Source organism: Equus przewalskii, chromosome 7 (assembly GCF_037783145.1).
Source record: "Equus przewalskii isolate Varuska chromosome 7, EquPr2, whole genome shotgun sequence".
Taxonomy (NCBI): domain Eukaryota; kingdom Metazoa; phylum Chordata; class Mammalia; order Perissodactyla; family Equidae; genus Equus; species Equus przewalskii.
Genome location: NC_091837.1, coordinates 15,267,105 through 15,289,984, shown reverse-complemented (window position 1 = coordinate 15,289,984; position 22,880 = coordinate 15,267,105). Strand labels below are relative to the sequence as shown.

Here is a 22,880-nt window from a genome sequence, read left to right as displayed (position 1 = left end):
ACCAGAGGGGAAGCTTGGCCCAGACCAGCCTTTCATGGAGGAAACAAACTTGGCTTTGACAGTGTCCCTAGGCCCCAGCAGGCACCTGTGCAGGACTCAGACCAGAACAAATGACCTGGACACAATGGGCGGGAAGGAGCCAGGCCCACCCAGAGCACAGCTGGAGGAGAGGAAACAGACCCCGGAAGACTGTTGGACAGCTTGAACCTTTATTTTTAGTATTTTTTTTAAAAAGCATAATTAGAAACTTTCAATACAGAAATAATCCTAGCAAACCATTTAAAAGTTTTGTTGTTCGACAGGAATTTCACATCAGGTCCACCAGGATATCGGTCCAGCCCTGTGAGCCCCCCACCCCCCATTCATGCGTGTAACACTCGGGACAGGCACACAGTCACCAAAATCACCCCACCAGCTCGGGCTGGCCGTCCAGTTGCCAGAAGCCATGGTGGCTTCTAGCCTCGGCTGGAAAATTCCAGGACCCCGTCCTCTTATTGCTTGAATTTGCAAGCACTGCCACACTGGCGTCACCTGAATGCTCAGAGTCGAGTATGCCGCCCACCTCAGGAGCCCCGAGCTCTGCACACCCCCCACAGGACCTTGGGCAGCCACGACAGTCCTGAGGACGGAGACCACGTTTTTGCTCCCAGTGCCCCAACCAGTGGGGGCCGCCTGCCGGTTGGCCCCGCAGCTGCCCTCTACAGCACCGACTTCCCAGTCCTCAGAGCTCCACCACCTGTCACATGGAACCACGGGCCTTTGGCAGTTTGGGGGAAGTGAAGAGACAGGTCAGAAGAAACCCCTAGTTCTTATTGATTAAAAACCCATCAAGTGTTAACATGGAAAATCTGCAGTGTGATCTGTGACGTGATTGTCCAATCAGGGCTTCGCCTGGAAATCGCCTAGGAAAGGAAATCTAATAACACACATCATGGTGTTGAAATAAATTATTTCCAGGTTATGTGATCCTTTTAGGGGAAAGGTGAATGAGGTGTCCCGGGCGGGGTGGGCGGGGGACAGTAATCAAGTGCAGATGACCCTGGTTTTTCCACCAGGGGACCGGGGTGGGTCAAAGCTGGCTGGCTCCCAGCCCCGGTTGCCATTCCTTCCCACCCGCGAAGAAACCCTCATGCTGCTAAAACAGTTCTGTCAGTGGTCCAAGGCTGCCTGCCGTCCAGCAGCCCCGGGCACCCGCTCCCCACATTCCAAGGTGCCTGGTGCTGCATCAGAGACCCAGGGACTCAGTGGGAGGTGCTGGGCCGACACAGACAAGGGTCCTTTCCCACCAAGAACTGGCCAGGCAGGCAGAGCTGCTCTGCCAAGAGCCCGGCACCACAATGACAGGAAGCTATTCACTTTTTCTAAAAACACCGGACCCAAAGTGAGGTGGCCACAACTTTTGCTGCTGTGCCAACCAAACCTCAGGAAGAGAAGAAAAAAGTGTGAGGAACTTAATTCATTTGATTTGGCTTCATTTTCTTTATCTGTTAAAATAATGCTCCTCAGCCCTCCTGCAAGCCCCATCGCTGCACAAACAACCCCTACCTTTGTGGTGGAACTGAAACAGTTGGCATAGGTTAGAAACCACGGCTCCCCTGGGTGTGTCACTCAGAGGCATCTAGAAGGCAGGACAAGAAACCTGTTGGCCAAAGGGCAGGGATGACTCCTGTGGAACCAAAGGACTGGGCCAGCCGGGGGGCAGGGCCTTAGTCTAAGGGAACCTCCAGGCCTACCCCAGGGCCAGGTTTCCCCAGCTGCCAGGATGGGGATGGGGAAGGAAGGGACCTGGGCTGGGAACAGAGGCGGCACAGGCCCTGGAGACGGGGGAGGCCCTGCGTGCCACGGACAGAGGCCGACAGCCCGTAGAACGAGTAACATGGAGCCCGCTCCACCAGCCCAGGTTGGCAAAAGACGTGGCTAGAACGCGATCCTGTCTCCTCAGGAAGCTGCTGGCAGTAAGATGGGATGGGGAGGGGAGGGAGGGTCTGTCGCAGCAGGCTGGCATTAAGGAGGCAAAAGCCAGAGCAGGACGTGGGTGACACGGTGGTTAAAGCAATATACATTATGTACAAACTCTGGTTAATCAGTCCGCTCGGCTGGCAGCGTCCTCGCCGGGCCCAGGCGCCTTGGCCAGGGGGCAGGGGCACCAGAAGGGAAGGGCAGGTTGTCCAACACCTTCTTGGCACTTGAGGGGGAGGGGAGGAAGTGCCCGTGGCGCCTCCCGATACAAAAACGTGGAGAGAATTCTTTAAATAACGGCACGAAACTGAGACTGTCCCCCGAGGAGCCCACGGGCCTCAGGCCAGGGGAGTGGCCGCAGTGCAGTCTCTGCAGTGGGTGGGTGGGACATTAGCAGCAGCGTTTCTTTCGTTTACTGTTCTTCGTGAGCTTCACCACATCGTTCTGTTGCTGCTGCTGCTGTTTCGCTAAGTTGTCTTTCTTTGCTCGGAGGACCAGCTCTGTGATGCAGTTGAACATCTGTGAGGGTGAAGGAGGCAGGGCGGGCCTCAGACCCAGCGAGGAGGCGCCATGGCGGCTGTGCTACCTCTGCTGGCCAGCATGGCCGCCTCCCCACCTCCCCACGCCCAGCTTTCTATTTCTACTCATGAAGTTTTTTGTATGTATGCCCCCAAACCCGTTCTTGAAGGACACGGTAAATTATAAAGGTCAAAAAGAAACAAAATCAAAGACCCCTGAGCCATGTCTTGGGGAAGGCAATCTCTCAGGGATTTTCTAGTCTGTCTTTTAAAGAGAGAAAGAACCCCTTTCCTTCAGCTGGAATCTTCCGACAAGATGGATAAAGGTGCCTCTGTTTTAGTTACAAGCTAGAGGGACACTACCCCATGTAGGAGCCTGCCTACTCCAATGCACCTTACTACACATCCTAGAACCTTCCTGGGACCACCCTAAGACGTCCTTGCAATGCAGGACCCAGTGGAACTCAACCCACCAACCCACAGTCCTCTCCTCCACTCTGCTGGGAAAGGGACATAACCTGCTGACATAATTCGTTTCACTTATTCCTCACCACCCTGGGAGGCAGGGACTCCGAGCCGACCCCAATCTACAGAAGGAACAGATGGAGCCTCGAGAGGTTAAGTCCCTGCCCAAGGGCACACGGGCCCGCCACAGGCGCCCTAGCAGAAAGGCCCGTATTGTGATCCTAGCCTGACTGAGGCACCTGGGGTCCCCACTGCTGTGCAGTCGGGGTCCAGCATGCAATGGACATCTCAGCCTCCCTGGGCCTCTGGCCGCCACACACTGTGGGGCAGGACTCTCCCAAAGCCGCGAGCACGGCCAGCCTGGGCTTGGCAAAAGGTCCAGCTTTTCTCCCACAGATTCACAACTGCTTTCCAGCAGGCCCAGCAGAGTGAAGGGAAGCCACCCCAGGCCGGAGGCTCAGCTAGTCTTCGGGGGATGCACAGCCCCCGGAGCCTCTGAGGGGCACACAGCGGGTGCCCACCTGAGCTCTGGAGGCCACAAGAAAGCAACCTGGTCTCTGCAGGGAGGCCAAGGCCCTAGGGATAGCCAGAGACCTGGAAGAGGTAACTGCGGTGGGCCCAGAGGAGGGACAATGAGGCAGAGGACTGAGCGGAAACTGTGCGTGGCTGTGGTGTGGGACAGGTCTAAGTCTGACTCAGCCTCTTAGGAGCTGAGTGAGATTCCTTAAGTTGGAACCTCAGTCTGCCATCTGAAACGTGGGAATAATTTACCTCAGAGGACTGCTGAGATATGAGCTGACACCTTTAAAGGGCCTACCTCAATCCCTGACACTCAGTGGGCACTCAATAAATGCAGCTCCTGTGACATTTTCTGTCAGCCACCTGGAGGCCCTGGGCAGGCTAGGAGTGGGGAGAGGAGGGCCATGGTGGGGGACAGAGCCGCACTCCTCCCCCATCCCTGCTCCAGCCCCGGCCTCACCTCTTCCACGTTGACGTTCTCCTTAGCGCTGGTCTCAAACAACTGGATCCCCATCTGCCCGGCGAATTTGTAGGCATCTTCTGTCTCCACCACCTTCCGCTCAGGGTCATCATTCTTATTCCCCACTTCAAGGCAAAGCAAAGTCAGCCCGGCCCTGCGGGAGCACCCCCCACCACCTCCATCCCACTGTCCCCACCCCACTGGGTCCAGCCTCACCTAATATTCGACACACATCATCACAGTTTTGGTTGATTTCGTGAAGCCACCGCTTGACGTTGACAAAGGACTCGGCACTAGTGACGTCATAAACCACGATGACCCCGTGGGTCCCCCGATAATACCTGTAGGGCCAGAGTGTATCAGAGCTTCAGCCTAGACAAGAGGAGCCCCTTCACTAGGGCCCGCCTGCCCACAGCCGGGCAGCACCAGGGAAATGGCGAGGGGGCGGATGTGCCCGCGGACACCCCGAGTCTGCTCTCCACCTGGCCTCGGCTGGACACATCCCACCCGGCCAGCAGGAAAGGGTGCACACCAGCGCTGCTTCTCACGCTTGTCCCCAGGGGACCAGTGAATAGGGAGCGCTTGGCCCTGAGGTGGCCAACCAGGTCCAAACGTCTTTTAAGTTCTTATTTTATTTCTAAAGATCAGGCAGTTTTTACATTTGATATCATATTATCACTATCTTTGTTTTAACATTAAAAAATTTTCTCTCCTCAAGTCTGTCTTAGTAAAATGCCATTCCAAGAAGACACACCATTTGGGAAGCCCTGCCAAGGTCTGCATTCACTCCCCTGGGGGCAGGTGGGCACCTCCCTTCCTGCCACTCTGGGCTCGTCCAATCCATGCCGGAGGGAGGGAGAGCACGGGAACTGCGTGGGCAGCCAGGCACGGATGGGAAGAGGATGTCCAGATACCCACCGTGCCACCGTCCAAATGTGCAGACCCCCTGCCTGAGGTTAGCTAGAAGGTCCGGAAAGCAGGAGGACGCAAACATTCCTCTCCAGACACTGCGTCCCCATTATTCACACGCTTCAGGAGGACAGATGGGGACATCAGCTCCGGGAAGAAGACAAGGTCAGGGCCTCACACTCCCGGAGAGCCTTCCCTGCCCCGACACTGTGTAATCACCCAGAGCTGCAGATTCTCCTCACCAGGGGCTTCTGAGCACAAGGGTAAGAACCACTGCCTGCAAGAGGCCACGCTCCTGAGTGGACAGGCTGCCTCCACCTGACCCGCTGGCTGCCACCTGGCCCAACTCCAAGCACCTCCACCTGCCTTGGCTTATCAGCGCCTGGGCACTTGGCCGGTGAGCCACAGGTCCTCCGAGCGGCAGTTCTGAGCCCCACGGGCTTAGCAAGGATGGAGCCGGCCAGGCTGGGGGGTGCAGCTATGTTTTCACCTGCCTGCCCACTGGCTCTCTGGCCAACTCTTCACATCCTAGGCCCAACCACAGGACAAAAGCCTCCATCTCTGAAAGGCTGTGGGACCCTGGGAAGGTTACTGCATGCGCCACATCACATCTCAGTTTCCTCAACTATTAAATGGGGATGCCGGGGCTGGCCCCGTGGCCGAGTGGTTAAGTTTGCGCGCTCCGCTGCAGGCGGCCCAGTGTTTCGTTGGTTCGAATCCTGGGCACGGACATGGCACTGCTCATCAAACCACGCTGAGGCAGCGTCCCACATGCCACAACTAGAAGGACCCACAACAAAGAATATACAACTATGCACCAGGGGGCTTTGGGGAGAAAAAGGAAAAAATAAAATCTTTAAAAAAATAAAAATAAATAAATAAGTAAATAAAATAAAATGGGGATGCCTGTACTGAACTCTCGGGGTGGCTGTGAGGAATAAAGGAGATAACACATGTTTTCACAAGGGCCGGCAAGCAGCAAACGGTCAAGGAATGGTGGCTCTTTATATCGTTATTAATATTCCTTCCATGACAATCTGAGGCCCCTGACACAGGTGGAAGCAAACCAGGGGACAGCAGAGCAGCGGTGAAGGCAGCTTCCCTGATCTGGCTACCAAGGCTTCCAGCAAGAGAAGCCCTGCTGTACTCTGGGGTCAAGCCCAACCTGTCCCCTCGACCCATCTCTCCACCCCCCAGACACCTGCTGAGATGTCCCAGGGGCTTCAATCTGCCCACAGCTTTGCTTCTCAGGGACACAGCGCCACCTCCTGCCTTGGGGAGCCCTAACTATCCCGTTGTCTAAGTGCTCATCTGGGCACTGGGCCCTCAGAGCCAGCTCTCGGCCCTGCGCCTGCCCCCTGCCCTCCAGCAGCTGCTGCTGGGAGTGCCAGGTCATCACTTGGTTCACCCTGCTGGACACCCACCTGAGCGGGTGCAGGAATGCATGCTGGGAACCAGGGGGACAGAGAGTTGTCCCCTGACAGCAAGGCAATGCAAGCAGTGGAATGCATTTCCAAATTCTCCTTTGCTGAAGACTATTGAAGATGCGAAGAAATGCCTACAGCCACGGCCCCAGCCCAAAGCCCCCGCTGCTCCCTGGGAACCTCCGCTTTCTCTGGGGCCCAGGCAGGGCGACGTTATCCAAGACAGAGAATGGTCTGGGGATGAGGTCAGGGGCTCAGAGCTCCAGCAAGGAGAGCACCAGTGCTTCTGGGCTTCCTGTGACCACTGCCACCAGTGATCACTTCCACTCACGACAACCTAGTTCTATGCCAGGCCTAGCGTTTTCTATCCACCACCTTATTAATCTTTGCCACACCCTCGTCTGACAGACATGAGGGTCGCCATTTTACCAGTGAGGACGTGAGGGTGTGTGGAGTGACCTGCCTGAAGTCACACAGCTGGAAGTCACCAGGCCAGGTCCAACTCCTGGATCCAGGGCCAGGTATCGAAGGGGCTTTCCTTCCTCATCATCTCCTCCTCTCACCTCACCATCCAACACCTCACTACTCACTCCTCCCCAACCCACCCACCAGCCACACCTCAGTGGTCAGCAAACTCCAGCTACTGAGAGACAAACTATGAGGGAGTGACACAGGGCTCTTTCTCATCAGGCTAACAGCATGCAGTTTTAGTTTCTCTTTTAATGCCCCGAATCAGAAAAGGCCACACTATTGCACCCTGACTGCCCCAATCCCTAAAAAGAAAACAAACTCCTAAACTCGTCAAGACTCCTTCCTTCTTTGCCAGCTACCATCACAGGGCGTCCAGTCTCTCCGCAGCCCCTGGGCATGACCTGCAGTGACTCTTGCCTCATGAGGGGCAGAGTCAGGGACCCCAAGATGGGGCTACCTCAGCCTCCCCAGACAGCCAGGCAGGATGGGGCTGCCCCGGTGCCCAGAGGCCACCAGCGCACAGAGTGCCCTCGGGCAGCTGAGCAGCTCCAGTGTCCCCAACAGGATGCAGGAGGCAGTTCACCCCTTCCCGCCCCGAGAGGAGCTGACCTCACGGCGGCCCAGGGAGGGCTGGGGCTGCTCTGCCAAAAGGGCCCAGGCAGCCCAGGCCCCACTGCCCTCCCTGAAGCATTTCCCGTGGCCGTAGGCCCAATGTTCTCAGCCAGCCCTGGATTCCCTGACTGGTTTCAACCGACAGGAGGCACTGGAGCGCCTGCCCTCTGCCCCAGCCCCGCTCCCTCAGGGGTAGGAAGCCAGCAGCGAGCAGGGCTGTGGACTAGGCAAAGGCAAGAGCTTTGGCATCAGAAAGACCTCAATTCAACTCCTGACTAACTGACCAAGCTAAGTCACTTCACCCTCTGGGCCTCGGTTTTCTTGTCCAGTGAGGATTAACTGAAATGAAGCAGGTAAAGTCCTTAGCAACAGTCCCAACCAAGAGTAAGGACGTGTGGGGTCAGTGCCCAGACCTCCAGACCCTCACAAGAGGTCTTGGTCTCATTCAGGCCTGGACACTCGGGCCACCCAGAGCTCGTGATATCTGTCCTACCCCAAGGAGCCTCTGACCCAGCCGCCCTCCTCAGGGCCTCGCTGGCAGTTGCTGAGATACAGGGGAGCTCAGGCGGCTCATCAGCAAGTGTCACAGAGAGCGGAGCCAGGGAGCCCCCAGGATGGGGACCCCTGGGGTCTTGGGAGGTCACTGACCACGGCACACATGCGCACTACAGGGCTACCCAATGACAGAAGCCCCTCCTGCTCAGCACTGCTCAGGCTCCAGCCCCTGAAACCTCCCTGACCAGGGCCGCCCACCCACCGGGCCTATCCCCCCACCACACTCAGCCAGCACCCGCTGCAGTCCCCCCACATTCCCAGCCACCCCAAGGGGGTCTCTTCAGCCCTCGCACTTCCCATCCCTCAGAAGATCCTGAGGGGCCTCGGGATGGGCAGCCAGCCTGGGTCGGCCCCGTTTCCGTGCTGAGGGAGGAAAGGGCTCTCTGGCCAGAGAACTTCCTCACATACCTTCCCAGGAGCCCCCACTCACACAGGAACTGCTGGGGAGGGAAAGGAGAGACCACCAAAGACGCAACTACTACAGGCAGCCAGACACCAGCTGCTACTCTGCATACATCCCGAGGTGGGGCTCAGGCTCTGCCCTTCACTGGGAGCAGGACCCTGCTTGAGGTTCCCTCATCCGTGAAACGGGGATAATAATAGTATCGACTGCAGAGAGCATCGAGAGCTCAATGAGATCATCCATGAGAGGCCCAAGCACAAAGTACCTGGGACACAGGACACAGCATTAAAGCAAATCCTAAAGGTAAATCCTCTGGGAAACTGAAGCACAGAGATTTTAGGCAACTTGCCCAAGGTCACACAGTAGAACAGAAATGTAAATTCCAAACTGTCTGCCTTCCAAGCCCTGCTCTGTCCTGGAACCTGTTCCATTAACAGTCCAAGAACCAAGAGCCCCTCCACAGGACTCCTGCGGTCTGGAGCTCCAGCTGGGATTTCCTCCTGTTTGCAGCTAAGCACAGAGGTGCTGCAGCAGCAAAGGAGGCCAACCCTCTAGGTGAGCCAGGTTCCCAGGAAACAGCTTTGGGGAGGCAGAGGAGGGGCCTCTCAAGGGCCTCTGATGTATCAGTGTTCCTTCCAGCAGAGAGAAGCCACCTCCAAGAAGTCACAGTGGGTGATGGGAGCCTGCATGGCCGACCCTAGGGGTCACAACTGATACCTAACGAGTAGCTGTTATTGGCTAAGTGTCTGACCACCTGGTGAAGCCAGTATCACTGCTATCCCATTTTACAGACAAAGGACCTGAAGGCCAGGGGGTAAGCTGACAGACGCGTACTGTCCCGACAGCCCCCAGAGCCAGGGGGCTCAGCCACTGCTCACCCACAGGCAGCAGCCACACCTTGTCCCCTCCTCCTCATGCATCTTCAGGAAGAGGAAGGGCTCAGATCGACAGCACCCACTGCGGCCAGCAAGGAGCTCACCTCCTGACAGCCTCAGGACCCATCCCAGTGACATTTCTCCCACGACCCGGGACTAGTCTCTCAACAGTATCCAAATGTCAGTGGCGAGGGGTCAGAATGGGAGCAGGCCTGACTCACGTGGAGGTGATGGTGCGGAAGCGCTCCTGCCCCGCCGTGTCCCAGATCTGCAGCTTCACCTTCTCCCCATTGATCTCCACCGTCCGAATCTTGAAATCCACACCGATTGTGGTGATGTAGCTGCCTGCACACACACGCACGTTAGCAAGGCCCCTGGGTGTCCCGTCAGACCGTGCGTGTCCTAAACTGCACAGGCCACCCCGGGCTCCACGATCCCTCCCCACTCCCTCTGTGCCCAGCACTTTCAAGGTCTCAGGGACACAGCCCTGAACAAGAAAGACAAGGTCCCTGCCCCGATGGAGCCCACAGTTGAGGTGAGGGCAACAGGCAGGATACAATGAAACAAAGTGGTATAAGAAGACAATTTCAAGAGTGATGAGCGCCACAAAGGAGATAAAACAGGTGATGTGACTGAGGGGCGGGGACAGGTTCCTTTACTGGGAGGGGCAGGGACATGTTAGCTGTGGTCTGAGAATGGTGGGAGGCCTATGATGCACTTGGGGTTTTTGTTTTCTATTCTATTCCAAACATTTTAAACGACCCACAAAATTAACTTCCTAATACACAAGTCAGACCTGCAAAACGCTGCTCCAGGCAGAGAAGACAGCAGCAAACCCAGCAATGGGTGGGGGTCATGTGAGGTCAAGCACACAGTTAGAGGCTGGGGGGGGGGGGGGGGCGGCGAAGCCAGATCTCAGGGCCTTTGTGCCACTTTAGAGAGTGTGGACTTTCTCTTGCGTGTGACAGGCAGGCATTGAAGGGTTTTACCCAGAGCATGAGCTGCATTGTAAACAGCTCTCTTGGGGCAACTGTGTGAAAGATGGAGCTGAAGAGGATTTTTGGCCAATGTAACAGTCCTGTCTAGGCTTACAAAGCCCCAAATGCTAAGAACACACATTCTCGCTCCATTAGGAGCTTACAGTATACACAGTGCCACAGATAAGTCACACACAGTGACTGTATGAGGTACGGAAAGGATATATGAAAGGTCAAAGTTCAAGGTGGGGTGGAGATCAAGGAAGGCTTTGGGGAAGAAGTCACATTTGGGCCTAGCTTGACAGAATAGGTACAATTTCAAAGGATGAAATGAGGTAGGGAAAGACATCCACCCAGAGCAAAAGAGCTGAGGCACAAGCAGAGAGAGAATACATTCCAAAAAGAAGACAGCATCTGGTGCTCCGCGAGCTCTGGATAATGCCAAGGAAGGTGGCCCCGCACCTAGTGCTACAGGCACTCAATAAACAGCTGCTGGCTGAATGAGGGAGCGTGCGAGAGAGCGAGCGCACGAAAAGACAAGAATGAACTAACAGCACGAGAGAGGAAGTCAGAACGTTGAGCTGAAAAGAGATCGTGAAGACCAGTGGTTTTCAGTCAGGAATGACTGTGCCCCCAGAGGACACTTGGCAATGTCTAGAGACATTTTTGATGATCACAAGTGGGCGGGGGTGGGCAGTGGCAATGTTACCAGCATCTAGCTCAACATCCTTCAACACAGAGAGCAGCCCCCAGAATGAAGAATTATGGGCCCAAAGTGTCAACGGTGCTGAAGTGGAGAAACCTTGCTATAAACTCTGCTCACAAAAGAGAGGGTGGCTGCAGCATTACAACAGAGAACAGACCCTGCCAGAGACGTGCATTAGCAGGCGAACTCTGCAGTCCGGTGTGGGATGGGCAGGAGCTGCTGAAATGCTTCAGGCTAGAACAACAATGGTCTGAACTAAGACCCTGGTAGCAGAAACGGAAAGGAGGAGAGAGAGTGCAAAAGAGAACCCTCCAGGAGTCGAAAGCTCATAGGACGGGGAGTAAGAGGGACCTAAGGAGGAAGAGGAATGCTTCCCAGCATAATGAGAAGCTGCCCATTAGTTGCCATTCTTAAACAGACAGAAACATTTATTGGGAGATTGTATTTATTGAGAGATTACTTAGTCCCAGACACAGTGACTTGCGCTATCTCAGGTAATCCATGCAATAGCCCATATGGGAGGGACGATGATTAGTCCTACTTTACAGACAAGCTGAGACTTAGTCACGCTCACGGTCACACAGGGAAGACAACTCTTTCCAACATCACACCACCAGCGGTGCTGCAGAGCTACTGTGGGGAGAAACCCACCGCTCCACCAAGACAGAGGCGTTGGCCATGTAATCACTTCCAATTTGTAGCTCACTCCTCAACCACATCATAGGGAATTCCCCACAAGACAGTCACATCTCAGACCTTGATCAGAGAGGCCAATCCAAGCCGAAGCCTCTGCAATGAACCTGATGGATTCAACAAATGAAAATACGTCCAGCTTCACCAGGGATCAGGGAAATACACCTTTAAACAAGACAGCACTTTTTGCCTATCGGCTTAGTAAAAATGAAGACTACTGAGACCCAGCACTGATCAGAGTTGACAAGGGGCACTTTCGACCCCTTCAGTGGGAGTGTCAGTTAACTTCTTGGAAGGCGAGTTGGCAGTACCCATGAAAATTTTAAACGCACATACGCCCTGACCTAGTTACTCCGCTTCTTTACAAGAATAAACATACAATGTATCCCAAGTAATGCAGCATCACCTAAAACAGATGCAGCCAGAAAGCGCACACATACCAAGAGCACTGTTACTGACTGAGGGGCATCCACGCACGGCCCAGGAAACTCCACAGCCATTCAAAAGACCCAGAGGGCTGCACAGAGATGTGGAAGGATGACGCTTGATGTGCTGAGGGGAAGGCAGGTCGCTGCCAAACCGCATGCGGAGTTGAGAAAAACGTCAGAGAGATACACACGGCTACACACGCTCAGAAAGATACACACCACTCGGAACAGAGGCTACCAGGGCAGGGGGGTGGGGAGGAGGTGAAGCGAAGCTTTCATTTTTCACTTTACTGAGTCCTCCTGTTTGAAATTTTATATAAGCATATACTAACTTGTAACATTTCTTTAATTTTGTTTTTCTTTTTTAAATGTTAGGGCACAAAAAGACCCTGGGTGGAAAAAGGATGGGCCCGCAAAAGGATTTTTTTGAACACGATAAAGACCGACCACGGAGACTTCTAACCTACGCCTCTCTTGCTGCTCCTTCCCTCTCTGGCAATCAGAATGAGGACAGTTGTGACATTAGGCAGAGGTAAGTGTGTTCTGGCACCAGAGAAAGGGATCTTATAACCAAAACATCCCAGCAGCACCCCAGGGGCCCACTCACCTGAGAAAGTGTTGTCTGCAAAACGTAACAGCAAACTGCTCTTGCCCACACCTGCAAGAGAGGAAGCAGGCAATGAGAGGAGGCACTGGTCCCCCTCCAACCCCAATCCTTCGGGGATGTGATTCCCAGGTCCTAACTCCTAAGAAGCCCAGCAAGACCCATCTCCCTCCTCAATGCTGTTTTTTATCTCCCCAGCCCGTTCCACACCAAGAACAGCTCTCCCACTCAATCTCTGACCTTTTCCTCCGTCCTAGTGTAAGACAAGCTGCCCCCAAATCCCCAGGGAGAGATGAGAAAGGGTTCGTGCCCAGACCCCGGACTGAGGGCTAGCCCCAGCAACCCACAGGAAGATACCAGACGACAGAAATAAAGCAAGGGGAAGGTCAACCAAATGGCACTGCCCTAAACCGTGTCTAAAACATGGTCCCTCGAAAACTGCCCTTCATGTGTGGAGCTTCAGTTCGTGTGCAATGTGAGATGAGGAATTGTAGAGCTGGAAAGAACCCTTGAGGTCATCAGGCTATTTTGCAGGTGAGGAAACTGAGGCCCAGACAACCCAAACCAACTGTCAGCCGTCTTCCCCTGGCTGATGTCTCCACCCACTGGAGGGGTAGAAAGGGCGTGTCTACCTTACACCTATCAGCCCAACAGCTCACATAAGCTCAGACCATTTCACTTGCTACAGCATCACCTGGCATACTTGTTCCAAGAACAGGCGGAACCTCATAAGCTTGGCTTCCCTTTACTTCAACACAGAGCAGCTTTAGCCCGCCAAGGTGCACCTATCCTGTGTCCTCCTGTCCCATCCCCTTACCCCAGCCACCCCTAAGGCCAAAAGCCAGCTGGGTCAACTGGCCACAGAAGGAAAGCGTTAGCATGCACAGAGCACTGTGTGTGGTGGGCACTGCAACCCTCCTGTAATTCCAACCGCATCTCTAAAGAGGCAACTGAGGCTCCAGGAAGCGAGGCAGCTGGCCTAGGGTGCCTCTGCAGGAAGCGTGGAGCTGAGATCTGAATCCAGGGCTGTCTACGCCCGCCCGAACTCTTAGCTCTTTCCAATACATCCTGCTTGGGGAGTCATCATGCATCTGTCTCAGGACATGGAATAAAAAGACCCCAAAGGGGCTGCTGCATCTCACTCCTGCTAGATGTGCAGCTGCAGCGCTATGAAGGCTGGTTATGAGGAGATCTTAACCTAGATGCTCAGAAACGCCCCAAGCTAAGTGTGAATTTTGAGTATCTGTGCATATTTGTGGGGAGGAGCCCGCAGCGTTCATCAGATCCTCAGAGAAAGCACTGCCTCTGCCCCCATCCCCAGCTGTGTTTCTCTAAACCCAACTAAGCCCAGACATCCTCTCTGGGCAATCTTCTTGGAGGATCTCTTCCAGGGACTTCTCCAAGTGAGTGAGTTGTCCAGGGATGCCCAGAAAAACTTGTTTCATGGTGAAAATCTGGGTCTTACCTTCCCAGCGACAGGCTGGGGGAGCGGCTCTGAGCACACCGGAGCTGTACCCGCAGGACCTGCAGCTCAGCCCTGGGCCTGCAGTGCTCTCGCTCAGAGCCACTTCCTCATCGTTGCTTCTGCGAGGCTTCCTGCTGAGCCTGAGGAGAGCCCAAGTCCTGGGCTGGGTCCCTCACGGCTCTGCCTGACGCCAACACCCCACCGGCCCTGCCGGCCCCTTTGCTTCCTCCCGGGGCCTTCTGGGTCTGCTTACTCAGCTAAAAGCTCGTGTCTGGGCCGCCAGGCTGTGAGTCCCTCCAGGAAGGAGATCTCGCCTCACTCACCCTGGACATCCACAGTGCTGGAAGCCGGGCCCAGCACTTAGTAGGTGCACTGTTGAATGAATTTATGACTAAATGAATGCCAATTGCACTGGCAGCTGTGTTATCTAACCCTATAACTGCAGCATTAACAGGAGCCAAAGCAGTGGTTCAGACTTTGGGGGCCAAGAATCCTTTGTTTAAATTACACTTTATCTGACTCCCGTATACCCAAAACAGACAAGGGGGAAGTGCTCTCTCCACAGGAGGCAATGAGGCACAGCGTTCCCTGGCCTCCCCGGGGCCCCTTCCTTCACCCCCAGGCTCCACGGCAGAGCTGCTGAAAACCGCCAGGCTACAAAGGCCACTACAGTCACCACACTCACTGCTGCTTTGGGCCTGACACCAACCTCCAGCACTGCTCGTCCCTTTAACAGGAACAGAAACCCACCCTGAGAAACGCCAGCTCCTAAACATCCCTGGGGAAGCACGCTGCCACCATTCACCCCACAGCACCGGCGGAGGGAAGGGAGTGATAGGTACCAATCCACCTTCACCACAGCCAATCAACAGCTTCCCATGAGCCGCATCTGGCAGGAAACCCAACCAGCCCAGCCCAGTGTCCTTTCCCTGCGAGGAGCACGGGCCTGGGCCCTCGTTGCCTCTTGGTGGCCAGGAGACAAAGATTGATTCTGCAAAAACCATACATGCCACTCTGCATCACTGCTCTGCCTGCATCAAACACCCTCTCTCCCCTGCCTGCCTCTTGGCCCACACAGATCCTCTGCTCCTCAAAGCCTGCACAGAAGTCCCCACCCTCGGCCCTGCTCTTCCCTGGGCTGTAGTTCCCTCACGCCGCTTTGCTTCAGTTCTAGACTGGTGAAGACCGTTAGACCTTCGAGTAAAGTGTCCTCAATTTTAATCCTGGCTCAGCAACTAATTCACTGTATAACTCAGACAAGTCACTCCCCCCTCCCCGGAGCCGCAGTTCACTCATCTGTGAAGTGAAGGCTTTCACCAGATCTCCGACAGCCACTCCAGCCTCCAGGTTCTAAGAAGGAGGATGGCCAGCCCCATGGATCAGATGCAACGCTGTTACAAAGCGAAGCCAATGTCACAAGGGAAGAGAAAATGTAGACCCTCAGGCATAAAGAAGAGCTGTAAAAGCTGAGAGAACGTATTCCAGAAGTGTGTACAAGCGGCAGGGTGGGAAGAAGAACTCTAGATTTACAAAGAAAGAAACTAACATTGAGGGCCTACTGTTTGCCAGGCCTGACACCAGCTGCTCACACATAGCATCAATGTGCATTAACTCCTGGCTTTGCCTCTGACAAGCTGTGCAACTGTGGGCAAGTCAGTCAGCTCCTCTGAGCCTTAGTTTCCTTATTTGACAAACTACACAGGCTATGGATGAGAACCAGACGAGAAAGTGTCTGTGAAATCATTTGATAAACCTTAAGGAAGCAGCCACAGAAGGAGCCCAGTTCAGGGGAGTGCACGATGTTGGTGTCCTTGCTCAGTCACCAAGGCTTAGTTTCAACTTCCATGGCTAACATCTCCCAGTCTCAGAAGCTCTCGGCTTTGAGTAACAGCTCATCATCAGGAGAAATTAAACTGCAGAGCGTCTGTCTCCTCTGCACAACGCAGTCCTACATGCTCAGACTGAACTAGGAGCCAGACTACATCCATCTCGACCCAGCGAGTCTTCTCCCACACCTGACTTCAGAGTGAAAAATCAATACACCACGCAAATGTACTGTGAGATGGGGGCCAAAACCATCCCCTGGGTTCCACAGGGGAGAAAAGCCAATAAGCTGCGTCTTCATGTACAGTTTATGCTTTTCATTTTTGGAGACGGACACACAGGCCCCAGATGTCTTGTAGAGGAATAAGGACCCCTGACCTTTAGGTGGGCTGACTTTAACTTCAAAAGGAGAGAAATCATACTGGTGCCAAGCCCCTCAGAACCAAGGCCAGGGCTGAAATCAAATCGTGTAAAGGCATAGGCCTCAGAGCCCTGGGGCATGCCAGAGGCCATCTCCAAGAGCAAGCCTACACAGTTCGTCTGGTTTTCTTTCATTCAAACCACAATGAATCTGTCCTCCACCTTTCTGACTCCTTCCCAAGCACAGCTACTCTTCATCTCCCTAGTTAGCCCCTAACTTTTCCCCTTACCTCTCTCTTCCACCAGTAACCACGGAAACCTCAGCCATCCTTCACCTGATCCAAACCACCAACCACATCCCAATCCAGCTCCACAGTGAGACCAAAACCCACCCACCTCCCTGGCCCAGCGATGACGGTGAAACCTAGCACTCCTACGTCAGGGTCTCACTACGGCTTTCATTTGGTCCCCTCCTTCCTTAACAACCCACAGGCTCCCCCACCAACCTGGCTTCTGCCTCTAGTCACATGACCCCTTGCCCACACTCAACTCAGGTCTGGTCTATAAACTTGGCGTGCTCCCCAGCCTCCTTCCCCATCATATAACCCCAGCACCTCAGCTATGCTCCCATAAACCTCCTAGGGCCTGCCTCCCTGACCTCTTGGTCACCCCATAAACCTGCTTACCTGCCACACTCCAAACACCTCTAAAACCCTGCACCCTTTCCCAGAAACCAGCCTACCTGTTCTAAGGACACGTAGTATTCATTCATTCATTCAACATGTACTAGGCACCTGCTGGGTGCCAGGCACTGCACTAGGCACTGGAGACAGAGCTGGGCACCGAACTAGGAGGCCTCCACAAGTATATATCCCGTCAAAGCCCTTTCCTAGTAGTGAGTGACCCACCTCCAGTACCGTCTAGTACACAGTGTGCAACAGCAAACACGTCCTGAGCACTCACTGTGTGCCAGGCACGGTTCCGAACACTATGTGTGCGTTATGTCACTGAACACTCAGCCAGCCCAGTGAGGCCGATTCTACCATTACCCCATTTCACAGATGAGGAAACGAACCACAGAGAGAGAGCAATTCAGCAGGAATGTGCCAGGCCCTGTGCGAGATGCTTTACCGGCCTTACCTCGTTGAAACCTCGCAGTAATCCCACTAGGCAGGTTCTGGGAATAGCCCCACTTTACAGAGGAAGAAACTGAGGCTTACAAAGGGTACGGATGACCCCATCACTAGCTAACGCCCAATGAGAGCTTACTTTACCCCAGGTCGGGTGCTAAGCACTTTTTCAGCCTTATCTCGCCCAATACTCACACCACAGCGAGGCAAGTCCCCACTTCTCAGACGACGGAACTGAGGCTCAGAAAGGCGAAACAACTCACCCAAGGTCACGGAGTGAGGAAGCTGGGAGTCCCCGGACCCGAACCCGGGGCTCTCCAACTCCAGAAATCGCGCGACTTGACCAAGGTCACACGTGAGCCCGGGGCGGGCACGGTGAGCGGACCCGGCGGCCTGGCCCCGACCCCCGCGCGCCCGGCCCCCCAGCTCCGCAGCCCGGTGCCCCAACCTCACCTCGGCGCGGCCCCGGCCCCTCGGCGCGCCCCTGGGGCCGGCGGCTGCCGGGCAGCCCCGCCCGCCCGCCCCGCGCGGGCCGGCACCTCCCCACCCGCCTGCCCGCCCCGAGGCCCCCGCGGGCCGCGCCCGGCAGGGCCCACGCCGCCTCTGGCCACCGCGGCCCTCACCACTGTCGCCGATGATGAGCAGCTTGAAGAGGTGGTCGTAGTCCCGGGCCATGGCGGGCGGGGGAGGCGCGCGCGGGCGGGCGGGGTCGGTGCTGGCCTCGCGATCCGCAGCTCCCTCCGGGCTGCTCCGGCAGCGGCGGATCCACTTCCCGAACAAACAGCCGGAACTGACAGAAACACCTCCCTCGGCTCCCCCTCCTCCTCCTCTTCAGCAGCCGCCGCCGCTGCCGCCGCCTCCCTCCTTCCCGCCCCGCCCCGCCACTGCGCAGGCGCAGCGCCTGGCACCGCCTCTGCGCAGCCGCAGCCGCATCCAGCCGCGCCCTCTCCGCGCTCATGCATCGCGCATGCGCCCCGGCACAGTCCCGCGGGCGCGGCCTGCCGGCTTCGCGTCTCCTCGGCCAACGTCGCCGCCGCTGCTCGCGCGGCCCCGAGGGCTCGGAGAGCCGAGCTGCTGTCGAGCTCTAAGTGAAAGAAGCCAAGAGGGCCGGAGACGCCCGGATGTGGCCCGGGACGAACTCGCTGCTTCATCTTCAAGACCCTCCGGCGCTGCGGAGAGGAAAGGACGGGCGCGCAGTGACCGTGGGGGCGGGGCTTGCGCCGATCTCCCGGTGTCTAGAGACAGGACTCGGACGCTCCGCCCCTTCCGCGTGGACGCCGCCTCCGGAGTGCGGGCTGCGGCGCCGACCGCGTCCCGGGCCTCGAGATGGACGCCGAGGGTTACGGGCCAGGAGTCGCTTGCCGGAGCGCTGCGTGTTAGGAGTGCGGCCTCTGAGGTCGGCGCTGGGTCGAATCGCATCCTAGCCCTTGACCTCTGGGAGCCTGAGTTGCCTGCTTGGTAACGTGGGGAGGGTGGTTCCAGATTCAGAGTCCCGTGCACCTCGACGCTGAGCCCGGGAGATGCATGACCCGGCGTGTCAGAGGCACCCCGGAGACGGAAGGCAGCAGCTCCCTCGGCTTCAATTTCACACCGCCTACAGATACACATCTCAGAGTCGTGTGGGTAGGAGGACCGGGGCCGCCAGAAGTTAAGCGGTATTTGGTGTATCATCAGCCCGTTTTTTTTCCGTTTTAGAGTAAGTTCCCACCTGCCCTAAAAATAGGATGCTCCTACTGCCAACCTGATAGAATTGTAGAGAAGATTTTTTAATTCTTCATAGCCCTGCCCCTTTCCAGTCAAGTGCCTGTTGGATATTTCTACTTGTTTTATCAAACTTCCTTTTTTTTTTTTTTATTTTGACGTTATAAAAAATAATGCCTGGGCGGCCCGGTTGCGTAGTGGTTAAGTACACGTGCTACCCTTGGGCGTCCTGGGTTCGCAGGTTTGGTTCCCGGGAACGGACCTAGCGCCGTTCATCAAGCCACCCTGTGGCGGGGGTCCCACATACAAAAAAGAGGAAGGCTGGCGCAGATGTTAGTTCAGGGACGATCTTCCTCAGCAAAAAGAGGCGGATCAGCAACAGATGTTAGCTCAGGGACAGTCCTCCTCACCAAAAAAAAAAAATGCTCATAGTTTTAAAAAGAAATGTACAGAAGCTTACCAAAAAGTACAAGTTACTATTTTTCCTTCAGACCCACTCCTTGTAGGTAATCCTGTTAAGAAGTTTCTTGGATACCTTAAAATGCTTAAAACATATTTGTTGAATGAATAAATATCCTTTAATGAATTTCTGTACCTACCCAAACACATATATGTATATGTGCCTATGTACGTTGCCTTTTCTCTTTAGACATGGTCATTTTGCAGCTGCGTGGGATGGTACTCCATCATATGGTTGTACCATAATTTAACCACTCTGCCGTTGACAGGCATTCATGTTGTTTATAGTGCTTTGTTACTATCAGCAGTGTTGCAGGGAAGATCCTCCAACAGCACATGGAGTGTCTGACTCCAGCTTTGAGTTGTTTTCCAGGAGCTGAGAATCAGTGTGGTGATGTCAAAAGAACATGGGCTTACAATCTGAAGGTACTGGCTGGGAGAGGAACTGCTCATATGCTCATATGCCTGTTGGAAAACGGTCCTTCTTGGTCCGGGAAGGGCTGGTGGGACCCCCTTTGATCCAGCAATTTTAGGGAAGAAGGAAGCCTCAGTGCAGCCACCAGCCAAGCACACTCAACCCTGACCAGTCAGTGCGGCAGGAGATGACTCCACATCTTCTCACCCTCCTCCGGAGTCGGAGAGACTTGGGTTCAATTGCTAGCTTTGAAATCCTGACTCCATCCCTTAAAAGATTTGAGATTTTGGATGTCACCTCACAGTGTCTCGGAGCCTCAGTTTGCTCACAGAGTAGTTGGGAGGATTAGAGATGTTTGTAAATTACCTGGCACCTATAGGCATGTGATAAACAGTAACTAATGCTGCTAACCAAGGTCATTTTGCACGGACTTATTCATACTTGCAGCCATTTCCTATTGTAGACTCTCATACACATTCCCAAGGCAGCCTCCTGATAGCAGGGCTGCAGGATACTTTCGAGAAATAGAGCAGAATTGGCCATTATAAAGACCAGATTCCTGATTTGCCTGCCTGTGTCTTCTGGAAAGCAATAGGCATTACTTCATTTATTCAGTAACTATTTAAGGCATGCTTTTTATGATGTGCCACAGATTGCAGAATAGAGCCTTTTCCCTCCGGGAGCTTACAGTATCATCAGAGATAAGACATACTCATGAGGAATTAAAAATACAAGACAACACAGTAGATAAAATAGCTGTCAAATAAGCAGTCTAGACTTCAGAGGAGGAGAGCTATTTTTAGCCACAATGAGGGGGAGAGATTTCATCCTAAGATTTCATGATGGAATTGGAATTTAGAGAGCCTTGAATGACAGGTGTATTTAGACAGCTGCTGTCACAGCCTGTGAGAATCATCAATTTTGGCTTTGAGGGGGAATTCCCTATGGGCCAGGATATGTGCCTGGCATCCCAAAAATGAAACTGAGCACATTTCCTCTAGAAACATTGTTTTGCATTTATTTAAACTACAATTCAGTGACTGGAGCTGTGTTATGGTTGATAGATAGACAGAAACTTTATAGAAATATCCACTTATGTGATCTGAGGTGAGTGTTGGTGTGTCAGTGGGAAATGTCCGCTGTTCAGAACAGCCAGCTGACAGATGAGCTTCTGCAACACCACCTGTTTGTACCTGCGAAACTACAATGGGGACGCATTGAAAGTTTTTGAGCAGAGGAGCAATATCAAACTATTACTTTAGGAAAGTAATCTGGCGTGAGCATGCAGGATGGATTTTAGCTGCAGCGCTGTAAAGGAGGTGATTGTAAAGCCCAGGTGTGAGGTAACAGCAGGAAGGGATGGATGCAAAAGACAATATGCAAACAATATCAACCAGACAAAGCAGCATTAAAAAAAAAATCCTGTAACTTGCCTGGCAACTGGATTCATTTGCTACTTCAACAGATATTTGTGTGCCTCCCAGGTGCCAGGCACTGTGCCGGGCACTGAGGATATAACATCGAAACAAAGCCCCCTCCTCATGGAGCTTACAGTACAAGGGTGGAAGACACGGCATTCATTCTTCCACAAATATTTGAGGGCTTACTGTGTGCCAGGCGCTGATGGAGGAGCTGGAGAGGTAGCAGTAAATAAAAATTTAAAATCCCTGCTTCCATGGAGCTTACATTCTGGTAGAGAATACAAATAAATGTGTGTCTAAAGAGAGAAATAACTGAGAGTAATGGGGAAAGGAGTGTGCAAGGTTTACAGGAACAGACAGTGACACCATGGAGGTGGTGGAGGATATACCAGTCACTCAAGTGTGGCCGTGAATGAAAAGAGAAATAGAAGGGTTGGTAGAACAGTGGGGCTGAATGAAGTATTTTTCAGGGTGGTGGAGATAGAGGATTAGCAGCCAGTGAATAGTAAGGATTGAGTAGTAAGGACTGAAGATGGGTTAGGGGCACTCTAAGAGCTTAAATGGCAAAGAGAGTTGGGAAGTGCAGTGTCACCAACAGGGAGGCTGAGAGGGTAAAGGAGAGGAAAGCTCAAGCCTGAGGCCTTGGAGACAGAGCCAGCAGTGCCTCAAGGGTAGCAGTCAGAGAGATGAAGATTAGTGCAGCGGGGGCCTGGAGAGACCTGTGAAATCCAAATTTCAGACTGCTCAGCAGTGGATTCTAACGCTGAGATAGGTAGCAAGGGAGGAAGCACATGCAAGAAGGTGGGAGTGGGTGATGAGAATTTAGAGAGGGCAGGTAAACTGAAGGTCGGATTGAATTAGGAGGGGCTGGGGCACCCTCCAACATGCTGGTCAAGGAGGGAAGGAATAAAGGGGGTTGCATCCAGTCTCCCTTTGATGAGACTGGAAATTGGCCCTTCCCCCATACCTGCATGCCTGATGCCATACCAAGAGACTTGGCCATGGCCTTGCCCTCAGGTAGCCCCCAAAATCAAGTGAGCATTAAGTTCTTTGACTGCAGGGACCATCCTGATATCCTCTGGGACCTAGCTCATGGGGCACTTGGTGTCTGTTGAATTAAAGTGAAGCCACGAGCCAGCCCTGATGGCCTAATGGTTAAAGTCTGGCGCGTTCTGCTTCAGTGGCCTGGGTTCAGTTCCTGGGCACAGAACATCACCACCCGTCTGTCAGTAGCCCTGCTGTGGCAGCAGCTCACATAGAAGAACTAGAAGGACCTAAAACTAGAACATACAACTGTGTACTCAGGGAGAATTTTTCCCAGCAAAAAATAAGTAAAATGAAGCCACACACAGAATTTAAAGAGTTAGAAGGAACATCACAAACAATCTAGTGGAACTCTCTCTTGAGTTTGCTTTCTGTGGGGTGTGGGCCAAACTTGGGGTCTCTCACTCTAACTCAGGGTCAACCCCCACTCCCTCTGCTCCTGCCAAACCCTTCAGTAGGATTTTCCCCCTCATCTTTTAGACT

General features: G+C 54.1%; 1 protein-coding gene across 2 annotated transcripts; it reads right to left on the bottom strand.

Annotated features, from left to right (window-relative positions):
* Window positions 1-195: 195 nt before the first annotated feature.
* On the bottom strand, window positions 196-18,555 carry RAB35 (RAB35, member RAS oncogene family). 2 transcript variants are annotated; one of them, XM_070628798.1, is made up of 6 exons: window positions 17,981-18,555; window positions 12,582-12,632; window positions 9,392-9,515; window positions 4,138-4,262; window positions 3,922-4,046; window positions 196-2,478 (listed from the first exon to the last, which is right to left on the bottom strand). In XM_070628798.1, the coding sequence occupies exons 1-6, from the start codon at window positions 18,030-18,032 to the stop codon at window positions 2,350-2,352; spliced, it is 606 nt and encodes a 201-aa protein (XP_070484899.1). In that variant the 5' UTR covers window positions 18,033-18,555; the 3' UTR covers window positions 196-2,349. The 2 variants fall into 2 exon arrangements, with proteins under 2 accessions (XP_070484899.1, XP_070484900.1); XM_070628799.1 differs by lacking the exon at window positions 3,922-4,046 and having other exon boundaries at window positions 17,981-18,245.
* Window positions 18,556-22,880: the final 4,325 nt, after the last annotated feature.